Source organism: Papaver somniferum, unplaced genomic scaffold (genome assembly GCF_003573695.1).
Source record: "Papaver somniferum cultivar HN1 unplaced genomic scaffold, ASM357369v1 unplaced-scaffold_132, whole genome shotgun sequence".
Classification (NCBI taxonomy): domain Eukaryota; kingdom Viridiplantae; phylum Streptophyta; class Magnoliopsida; order Ranunculales; family Papaveraceae; genus Papaver; species Papaver somniferum.
Window position 1 is genome coordinate 17,651,133 of NW_020622381.1, and position 11,770 is coordinate 17,662,902.

The window sequence follows — 11,770 nt, forward strand, 5'->3', positions numbered from 1 at the left end:
TTAACGGGAATCTAAGTATCTTCCAGGTAATTCAATTGTCTAAATCATTTATATTCACAAAATGCTTGTAAGATGAGATTCTTACTATACTTTGTGTTTGCATAGATCTGGATATACGAGCACTTCCCGTCCTTGGTGAAAGCCTATCCCAGCATCAAAATCAATGTTGATCTTCCAAAGCACAATCCAAGAGGACGCAAGTACACTTTTACTGGTTATCACGAGAAGGATATTCCACGGAAACTTATCAACATGCGAGTTTTCTTGGACAAAATGACTGCGGATGAGGTAATCTTCGAACTGTATCGATAAGATATAAATTATAAAATGATCATAAGGAGAAATGATGTTGCATTTTACTACGGTCCCTTGTTATACCCCCCCCCCCCCCCAAGATTTTCAATGTACGATCCACATCGGGTAATGCGATAAGTGGGTTACGTCCAAAAAGTACCCTATCCAGGTGATGAACCATTCTATAAAGTGGTAAGAGAGGAGTGAAGCACGTCCCAAAAAATTATTGACGTCGTTTACGGTCCACCATCAGAGATTTCTTATTGGGACTAAAGACGTGCTCATAGAATCGATTTGAGTCTTTTGGACGAAGTGATTGAAGGTCATGAAGCTCACGAAAATTACATGTCATGGTACTCCGGTTTTGCTCGTCCTACTGTGATTAAGGAAGGAATTGTTGAACAACCGGCCCGTAAGAGGAAGAACACCGCAAAAGACTCAGCAACAAGTCTTAAGAATTTTGTAAGTATTTTAGAGTTGCTCTTATTTTTTAAGATTATATTATCGAATAAGTTTATTAATTGTTTGTTGATTAATTTAAAATAGAAGGAGCACTTAAAGACCTTTGTGAAGATGATGCGTTGCGCAAGAGATAAAGGAGGGCCTTTGTCCGTTGAAGAGCAAACTAAGTACATTGACTATGCTAAGAATGTTGAGAATGAAGATGCCACCGAAATGTTTCAAACAGCTAATGCTGAACTAAAGAAGCCTCATAGCCGTGTAAGTGGTAGCCAAAAAAGCGAAAGTGCTAAACGGGGCCGGGGTGGTGGTGGTTTTCGTGGTCGTGTATGAATGAATTTCTAGTTTGTTTCTTTATGTGTTAGACAATATGTTAAGGTTAACGGTTGGACAAATGTTTCTTTAAGGTTGCGGACATTTTTTTTTTAATTTGGACAAATGTTGGATTCCTAATTGTTGAATGAATGGTTTGCTAAGTTATGTTATGTTTCGATAATTTAGTCGGCAAGGTGTTGAATGAATGGTTCGTGTAGTTACAGTGGCGACTAAACCAGAGTCGACAAGGTTGTAAACTGGAAGACTGCCCACCCTAACAGCAGAAATGATGCAGTTACCAGGGTCATTTGGTTAAGAACACTACGACCTAATCGATTATATTTTAGTCGTCAATATATTAAACCACTACCATGCCGACTAAAGGCAGATGGAACTGACCTTTTCCTATGTATAAAAATCCTAATAGTAGTTAGGTTAAGAAAAATAAGACCTAGACGACCGTGTATAAATCGGCATCTTCTTAGATCAATATCGCGCCAGCTAATATTCAGCTTAACAAAATTCGTCAGCTTAACAATTTTACGACCGAGCCGAATATACGTTAGTCGTTATTGTAATAAACAGATGTCGTGTCGATTATTGGCAGAAGAATATGATCTTCTCCCGTGTGTGAAAATTCTATTAGCTGTCAGGGAACAAAATTACAACCCTTACGACTAAGGATGATCGGCATTTGGGGAAAATAAAAACCATGACGGCGAGTTCAAAGTTCAATTTTTTCAAGTACAATTGCATTGATTTGCTATCCCAGCGGCTAGATTTTGGCGTTATCCTATAAATATTTTAGTTCTCTCTACAAAAAACAAACCAATTTACATATACTATCCAAAGCTCAATCCATCATCTACTCTTTATAAATCTATTTATACCTCCACATACAAGAAATGGCATCGTTTGACTCCGCGGAATATTTGGAAATCATCAAAGCATGGTACGCCAAAAGTCGAGTTCTAGATCACTCCTCGTCCGAGACCTTTTGGGCGAAGATATATAACAAATTTAGACAAGATAATGGGAATAGAAGAGAAGAAGTCTTCAACAAAATCCATGATAGACACCAAGTCATCCTAGATGTGATAGTTTCTTTCATAGCTATCCAACAACGTATTTTGAACGCTAGCCACTTTAGCTTGTTCCTTCCACAATTTATAAGTATTTTCATGGTTTATTCTAGACAATCTACTTTTATCAATTTATAACTAACAAAGTAAGTTTGTGTCGTGCTTTTGTAGCACGAAGCCGTGAAAGCGCGCTAAAGGGGGAAGCATTCACATTCGGTGAAAGCTATCACTTCATGGTATCCAAAATTTCGGAGTACGGCCCGCACTTTATGGTGGGTGAATCAGACTCGGATTCCTCCGACGAAGATTGATAGTTTTAGGAGTTTTGTGTAGATTTTGTGGGTAGATCTCTATGTAAACCCTCACGAGACTATAACTCGTTCACTAGGATCTCCTAGGGGTTCAAAGTCTTAATGCACGTGCTAAGTGCATCCGTGATTCCTACGGCAAGGAGTTAGATTTTATGTTTCAATCAATGTAGTAACCAATATCGCAAGAATGAAGTAGATTACATCTTTTTAGATTCTGTTTTTTTGTTGGGTATAACCAAAGGTCGGCAACGTTGTAAACTATACATCGTGCCGGATAATCCAGGGTCGTCATGTTCCAAAATTACTACCATGCCGACTATATATTAGCCGAAAGGTTAAGAAATCAATAAAATGCCAACTAATAAAGCATTTACAACACCTTTCATGTACGTCATATAGTCGGTATAATTTATTATCAGCATGCTAGCTGCGAGTGGTCGTTGTCTTCCCAATTTGTCGACCTTGCCGACTTTTCATACTTTCAGAACTGAAAGTGTTGATCCCTTCTGTAAATTTGAGTATGAAATCACTCAGCAGCATTGCAATACCCTTTTTAGAAGTGTTTGGCTAGTGTGGTTTCTTTTCCGTTACAAATAAAGTTCTCAAAAGAAAAAATAAAATAAAATCCTCAAAAATCATAAAACATAATCCATGATTTCAGTTTAAATAAAACCTAATTTTTCAAAATTTTAATCAACTAACTAACTAAATTAATTGTCCTGAATAGATTTTTAATGTTAATTAAGCAAGAATAGATTAACTATTTTGAAAAAATACGTATCTAAGAGGTTTTGATTTTTACCTCATAATAATCTAATTTTGTCTCATTAGATATATCCAAATTAATATGAGTATATCCCAATTACTCTGACTATACCCACTCCGGCGAGTATACATAATAGTCTTAGTTTAAGGAAAAAAAGTTTCAGCTCCAATAGAGGGGCTTCACTTGGATTCTTAATGTCCAAAAAAATGGTTATGGGATATCCTAACACATATACAAAATGTCTAGATTACCCTTTAACTAGAAGTGATTTTACGTCCAGGTTTGAATTAATTTCAACCGTAGAATTTTATTTGCATGTAATTTTACGTCCAGGTTTGGATTAGTTCCAACCGTAGAAGCTCATTTTACGTCCAAGTTCCTTTTAATTCCAACCGTAGAATCTGATTTTATGTCCAGTTTCCTTTTAATTCCAACCGTAGAAGTGATTTTACGTTCAGGTTTGGTTTATTTCCAACCGTAGAAGTGATTTTACGTCTAGATTTGGATTATTTCCAACCGTAGAAGTTTATTTTACGGCCAGTTTTTCTTCCCACAAAAACTTTGTCCCAGAATTCACCAAGTATACAACAAAATTCATTAATTTAATTTTTATCTAATTAAATTAAATTAAAATTAACTAAATAAGTGTTGTTTAGTCATTACAAAATTATTTGAGATAAGAGGTTTTTGATATTATTTATGGGTAACCCGTTTTTGTCCTATTAGGTGACGCCCCTCTAATTGAATGTGACGTCCCAATAATAGCCTTCAAAGAAAAATATGCTCTACCTCTTGTGTTTGCCACGTTAAAATCGAGGTTGTTAAAGTGCTCCTGTTTTCTAATTCACCTTACAAGAGGGGTGAGCAAAACCACAAGCTCTACATTTTAGTGATTAATTAAACAAAACTAGTCATAAAAATTCAAGGTGACCAAATTTGTGGTACAAAAACTCCACTCAAATGTTGGGACCCATTAAAACTCCATCGTAAACAAAATTGATACAAAAACCCTAAATTTAAATGTTGGTTTCATCAAATTTTATTTTGGTTTTATCATAAAATTTGATGAAACCAACATTTAAATTTGAGGTTTTTGTGTTAATTTTGTTTTAATGGGGTTTTTGTGTTATTTTTGTTTTGATGGGTATTTTGTGGAAGAATGGTGACACCTCTGAGATTATACGCGGACCGTTAATTAAAATCGACCACCCTACCTACCACTACCTCACCACGTGGTGCTTCCGTTAGAAAGCCACGAATTACTTCCAAACTCTTTGCCCCAACCAATAGCATATATGAACCTTATATCATTATTATTACCGAATGATCCCCAAATGATGCATCATGAACTTGTTTCCTTGGCACACAAGAAGTGGCCCCACTGTGGTAACAAGGAAGATACTAATGAGTACGTGGTGGGTTATTCTCAGGAAGAGGGAAATGAGGCTTGATAGAGAAGGAAAGTTGGTGAAGAATGGAAAAGAATAAGAAAAAGATAGCGAGTATATATAAATATAAGTGTGAAATGACTATGTAGAAAACTTGTGGCCTCTTGTAGAACAAGGGTTACAATAGTAGTGACAGTGACAATGTACCTAGAGACGATAATATGTGTGCATGATTAAGTTGCAAGGGAATGAAAAAAATTGCGTTAGCTTCATGTAGATGTGGTGATGACATTGACATAGACTTCACTTCACCCTTGTCTAAGCAAGCCTCTTCCTTTCTCTCTACAAAATATTTCATTTCGCTCTGCTTAAAAAGCCTCCTTTTATCTCATTCTCTTCTTTCAACTACTATGAACGGCCAACTGCTGGAAGTTATCAGTTGATCTCCAATGAGGTGGCTTCAATCCCTCTTCACTCCTTTGAAGAAGATGTGGATTCGACTAAACTCTGCTCACAAGAAGAGTACGTTTATTCCTCACTCTCCCTCTCTTCAAATTTTTCTTCATTCTAACTATTTTCTCTTAACTTACTTAAAGTTGAGAGCGTTTCACTCCTTTGAAAACCAATTTTATAAATCACCAAATCTACTCTTTCTCCAAAACTAAATTAACTCCTGATATGCTCATAGCTGAATCTTATCATTTTGTACATTGTATCTTGTGTACTTCTCCTTTCTTTTTCTATCAACACTTCTGTATATTCTTGTTTCTTTTAAATTTCCATCCATGCTTCTGTTTTGATGAACTTCACTAATTTGGGTTTGTTTGAATAAATTTTCAGGCAGAGGGATATATATCTTATACGAGGACATTAAATCGTGTCCATACGAAGACGTTCACGTGATGTGGTCAATCCTGGTTGAGTCGAGTACACCCAAAGAATGAAATCTATGTATAGCTCACATCATTTCTCAGCTTGCCAATGACCATCACAGACAGATTGCGTGTGTTTTCATATACCAATGTTGTGTACATAAATATTTATATACAACCTTTAACTTTCATCTTTAATTCACATTTATGTGTAGAGAGTTCAGCAGTAACATTTGAGTTTATGTATACATAAAAAGGTTTTTCTTGGATTCATGCATACTGAAAACTGAAAGATATTGATAGGCTTCTCTTCTCTCTTTGTTTCCTTGGTTTCTCATTACTCATTGGTGAAGCATGCTAACCAAGTTTAAATCAAAATGAGCAGAAAAATCACCATTAATAGTCAATAATATTTGACCTTGATTTCGCGGTTTTTAGACTTACATGGAGAGGTATCAAATCAACCAATACATGAGAGGGATTGTTTATTTGTGGCAGTTGGGGACGACTGTTCAACCATCTTTTCAGAAGTTTAATTCGCCGACGAGTCCGTAAAGTGCACTGTCATCAATCAATCAAGACTGTTGGATGAGATTTCAAGAGTCATGAACTTTGAAATCATCCAAGCCAGGGGTTTGAATTAGGGGAAAGATTTACCAAAGCAGACAATATTTCATTTTCTTGATATGAAATTGATAGCACACCTTAGTACCTTACATGATTTTCATTGTCTTTTCAGAACATTTTTTTTCTAAAATAAGTAGGTCAATTTTTTCAAGCAAAAAGTCTTTTTTCATTTATTTTTTTTGTGGTCTTGTTTTCGTCGGTAGACTAAAAAAAATAAGTAAGAAATAAGCTTTTGCGTCGTTTTTCCCTCAATTTCTAGTGCAAATACAGTGAGTGATATCATGACTTTTGTCAAATGTAATGTAAGCTAATAATTAAAAGAACCGAACTCAGCAGCAGATTGCATCTTCTAGCAATGAATACTTTGAATCAAATCTCCCACAAAGGGTGGGTTTGGCCAGATTGGATGGTATGAATACACCCTATTTCTGGTACCACAAATGACTGCTATTGCATTTGGGGTTCAAGGTAAGGTTTTTATGCCCGAGTTTTCTTGTTAAAAGAAAAAAAAATGACCAACATAAGTACTTGATTGATGGACTGCCTGGAAAAACAGTGTTTAAATTATGCAATCAGTAATTGTGGTAACTACAGTAAGACAAAATTGCCTTCGCAATGTCCACGAACCAGCTATCTCGACCCCCACGACCCTAGCTGTTGTACAAAATATTGAACAAGTTGATCACAATAAAACGGTCAGAAAAACATGTGGTCCGTAACTAATGAACTGTAGTAACCTGACCAGATATCATATGCAAATTCACAGACATGGTTGTTGATATTGGCCCCAAAAATATTACACGACCCCAATTATTTCGATTTGATGCATCAAGGTACAATAAGAGAGCCACATAAATAGATCCAATGACATTTCATGAGTAATTGACAAGGATTCCAAAGTACAATCTGATCCATCAGTTTTTTATTCAACTAAGACAAGCATTAGAATTCAGGTAAGTATTTGAAACAGTTGTATGAATTGTTCCAAGTTTATCATTATATACCCCCACAATAAAATACAGGGCTAAGAATGATACATAAAATTTATAAGATATACATAACCGATAAACATACACCACGACCTTAGAGCTCAATGACCACCAGCGCCATAGAAGCCTATGAATATCCAAATGAAGATGAACTTTCAGCATACTAAAAAAAAAAGCAAACTAAACACAGTGCATGTACAATTTTAGAAGTTACGTAAAGACATGTATAGTTAGACTTACTACTCTATAATGCTGATGGGGATGAATGATCGGTTACATTGGGTAGCCAATTCTTTAAGTGGTTCTCACAGTCAGCATCTGCGCGAGAGAGGGCATCGAGAGGAGTGACCGTTATCTGGAACAAAATTATGATTAGCAGGATAATAAGTTCAATGCTATAATCATTTCATCAAGTCTTGAGAGAAAATACATACATATCCTTCTTGCAGAGCTTGGAAGTCCACATCTTCTCCATCAAACTGTAACCCCTTTACCTACAGAACATTATAAACAGAATTCCAGTAGTTGCTTAATAGGTTATAATAAGCTGAAGCAGAATAGCCTATGTCATTATATTCCCCAATTTTCAGGACTGCATTTGTTGTTATGAAAGGTCACAGGTGTTCAGATTGAGCCCAGAAATCCAATATAACAGGTTTTTCAAAAAAGAAAAAATTAATGGAAATCTTCATGAATAATGTTGTTAATTCCACAAAGGTACCTGTTCTGCAAACTTAATAGAAAGACAGTTTTCAAATAATAACAGATGCAAATCATCCAAAAATGAACTGAGGTTGACTGAAATTGTCACAAAATACAAAAACAACAAATGCCATTACCAAAAAAACAGAATAAGAGTATGCAACAAAACGAGTATGGAAGAGGGTGGACCTGTTTCTTGAATAGAAGATTTTCTTCTGACGGAGTTGAGGAGACTTTTGGTCCCTCCCCTGCGGTCGAATTATTCTCCATGGTCATTGTTGATAACATGTTTCCTCCTTGTGATTCTGAAACAACTTGTCTCCAACCAATCTTCACAATACTTTTACCCTGTCTCGTTGCCTTATAACCCTATTGTGTTCAGTAGAATATTTTCATACCCAACAAATGAAAACAAGGATTCATGAATTCAATCATTCATTTCTTCTAGTTAAAGTCTTTGCTGCCATACCTTGTCAAAAACATGAGGAATGACATGGAAGGCAACGTCTTTTTGGCAAAACACATGTTTAGAAGGTCTTAGTACCTCTATGGGCGCCTGGGCGGTAGTGTAGGTATGTATACATACATATATATATGCTACCAAAAGAGAACTAGTCTAAAAATGACAAAAGGATAAAACAGGGATCCGGAGTTGATGATCACCTTATGATGCACAACATCTGTTGGGATATCAATATTTAGAAAGCATCTTTGAAAATAAGTTCCATTCTTTATCTCAGTTAGCACTGCGTTTATTATGGGCAGACATGCCTCGGCACCTAGTTTGTAGTCATCATCACTACTCTTTCCTCCAACCCTGAAATTAAAACTCCAAAGTTAGTCATGAATCAGAAACAACAGAAATAACAGACAATCATCAGTTCCTCCGCAGAAAGATGTTTTTTTCCAAAATGTGTGCACCTTTTGCCAATACAGAAAGAGAAAGAGAAACTCATACCAATCATAGGACATAGCTAAAGAAGGTACACCAAGAAAGAAGGCTTCTCGAGCACCAGCTACAGTCCCCGAGTAAACACTGCAAATCCCGAAAAAGATGAAGCCTACCAGAGTGTGATTAGAACAAAGAAAGAGACCCAAATAACATATAATAAAAACAGCATGAGTGCTAAGTGATAAACCAAAAAAAGCAGTAACTGTATTATATGTTACTCTTTTCAATGATATATTAAAGCAGATAACAACTCGTGAACTTCCTCCAGACCCCATTACCTATCTTTTTTTTTACTTTCTTTCATTTCCCCTATTAAGAACAATAATATTTCTTTGTGCCGCATACTGGTACCCTGGCAGTTTTAATAAGTTTCGTACTTCAGAGTATTGTTACAGATGTCTGATTGAGCCAGTGATCAAAACTACATTGAACGTGACAAGTTTTGATAAAGAGTAACATAACCAACGACAACGAAAGAATTGAATAAAGAGTAACATAACCAACAACGACGACGGAAAATAGGATAAGGTACTAACATGTGATAACCGCAGTTGCTACCCTTGTTGATGCCACTGACAACCTGTAAAGTGTATGAACGGCGGTATTTCATAACAAGTTAGGACATTGTGCCACAGAAAAGTTTTAGAAAAGACTCCTTATGGATAAGACTTGAGGGGGTTTCTATAACTTTTAGAAAGCTTGTAATGTTTAGATAGTTTATAAAGAACTACCAGATCAGGAACTTCTGGAAAGAGCATTTGGGAAACACCAATAGAAGCACTGTCAGCTGGAGTTCCTGCGTATAATAATCACACGGAGTATCTTCATAAAAACAAAATCTTACGGAGTACTGAAATATTATCCTGTACTTCTCAACTGGAAAAAACAAATCTTTGCAGGCTGGAAAAGAACAATGAGGAGTGCAACTTAATCCCCTTCCTATGCTAAACAACACAAAACATCTTCAATTCATATGATAAATAAGTCATATAACTAACCGCAAACTGCAAATGCTGTTGCTCCTTCAATTTGTACTCGTTTGACAGAGAGCGCATGCTGCCAAGTAATACAATGACTAACGGCGGATTTTTCCCTGCAGAAACAAGGGAATAGTGAATCCTTTAATAGACACGTACTGATGTATTTATTGATTACTTCAAATTGCAACATGAACACTCAAGAGTCTAGAAGGTCCAATCCGGTTTGCTTCAATTGGTTTACCCCTGAATTATAAGCATTGATTTATACATGTTTCTTGGTGGGGAAAAAAAACAAGAGAAAAAACTTAACTTCTTATTCATCTTCGATTGGTATGATGAAGTGTACGCACTTGCCTCCTAGCTAGGGACTCAATATCCAGATTCTAGACTAGTTGAGTGAATTATAATTCTGAGATCTGTATAACGTTCACATTCACATTGAATTTGATACTAATATTAACCAACATTAATCTCAATCTCCTAACAATTGAGAATTTAGGTAAATCAAATAAATCATGACATTAAAAAGATTCTAGCCATACCTAAGAAATCGAGTAATGAAAATTCAATCATAATTAAATTAAACAAGGAGAAATAAAGGAAACGGCCGAGGAAGAAGAACTTACGAGTCAGGAGCGCAAACCAATACCTCGTAACGATTGGTAGAAACTAAAACCTGAACGAGGGCACGTAAACCAGGTGCATCGATTCCGTCGTCATTAGTTACCATGATCCTTGGACGTCTATTACTACTAGGGTTTACACCATTGATTACAACACCTTCCATTTTTCTAGAGAGAATGAAGACGGAGTTTCAGAGAGAGATGTAGGGACAAAGACCGAAGGAGGGGGTGATTGAGAGAGGAATGAGAAAGTGAACTTTTTAAGGAAGGAAAGTTTAGTAGAGAACGTATTCCTCCTCGGTATGACCAGTTATCGGCTATTCTGTTTGAATCGAACACCTGATTTTTGTTTGTGACTCAGTTACAGTGGTGGTGCTGTTAGGTAAGTGTCGCATTATCCCTGCTAATTTTCCATCTTTACAACGTCACTCTATTGATTAGGTGGAGTGGGCATGGGCCGAATGGCAGTTCGAAGGAAGGTAGGTACCCAACCAATACTTTTTTTTGAACGATTTTTTGGGATCATGGTTTTTTTGGGAGACCATGGTTTTATTTTGGGTAAAGATATTAGAAGTAAATCTAGATCATCCCTTATCTAGATATTTATATTAATACCTAAATTACCCTCCTGATTGATTTTGGGTGATAATTAGTTAGTGTTAATAATAGTTAGTGTAATGATTAGTGAGATGATTAAGTTAAAGATAATTAGTGAGATTAAAAAATCAGATGGTTTTTTTTCAAAAAGAAGTAGAATTATTGAGAGAGTAAAGTTAGAGAAGATGAAGAAGGAAAACATGAAAAACGATGGATTTTACCAACCACAACCGTAGGAAGGGTATTTGGGTACCCAGGTATGCTTCAAACTTAGATAATGTTGGTTGAATTGCTCCAAACTTTCAAAAAAAAAAATGAATTTTTTTATGTAGATTTGGGCCAGTTCGGTTACCATATGTCAAGAACATGTAAACGAACACACCTGAAAGTGTAGTTCGGTTATGTTTTCCAAACACGCAGGTTACCGAGCTCGCTCGTTAATTGAGGTTTTGGTCGTACAGTGTAATGTTCGGTTACCTAGGATAAAATGATAGGAAACCGAACTTTGAACTTAACAATTTATCTGGGTACATCTTGTGTGTTCGGTTAGTTTGCAAACTTCAATGCAACCAAGTTCCCAACCGAACTGCAGGTTAAAAGTAACCTAGTGTTAGAAGTTCGGTTGGTTCGCAAACTTTAACATATTTTGCGAATCAACCGAACTGGGCTTATATATGCATATATGCAATTAGGCAAACGTTCGGTTACTACGAAATTTATTTCTTGGCGAATTAGGTAGAGTTCGGTTACGAAGTTTCAAAGGTAGAGTTCGGTTACAAAGAAAACTTAACATTTTTGCGAACGAACCGAACT

At 36.1% G+C, this 11,770-nt stretch overlaps 1 protein-coding gene and 1 long non-coding RNA gene across 3 annotated transcripts; one reads left to right on the top strand and one right to left on the bottom strand.

The window, feature by feature from the left end:
- The first annotated feature begins 4,973 nt into the window (after positions 1-4,973).
- LOC113333381 lies at positions 4,974-5,800 on the top strand. Its single transcript, XR_003351963.1, has 2 exons — positions 4,974-5,137; positions 5,456-5,800. It is a non-coding gene; the product is annotated as an uncharacterized LOC113333381 (long non-coding RNA).
- Positions 5,801-6,960: 1,160 nt separating this feature from the next.
- LOC113333299 (5'-nucleotidase SurE-like) lies at positions 6,961-10,753 on the bottom strand. Of its 2 annotated transcripts, none has more exons than XM_026579810.1 (10): positions 10,364-10,753; positions 9,756-9,850; positions 9,489-9,553; positions 9,294-9,337; positions 8,764-8,841; positions 8,469-8,622; positions 7,995-8,165; positions 7,538-7,597; positions 7,344-7,458; positions 6,961-7,230 (listed from the first exon to the last, which is right to left on the bottom strand). In XM_026579810.1, the coding sequence occupies exons 1-9, from the start codon at positions 10,522-10,524 to the stop codon at positions 7,348-7,350; spliced, it is 939 nt and encodes a 312-aa protein (XP_026435595.1). In that variant the 5' UTR covers positions 10,525-10,753; the 3' UTR covers positions 6,961-7,230; positions 7,344-7,347. The 2 variants fall into 2 exon arrangements, with proteins under 2 accessions (XP_026435595.1, XP_026435594.1); XM_026579809.1 differs by having other exon boundaries at positions 7,995-8,174.
- Positions 10,754-11,770: the final 1,017 nt, after the last annotated feature.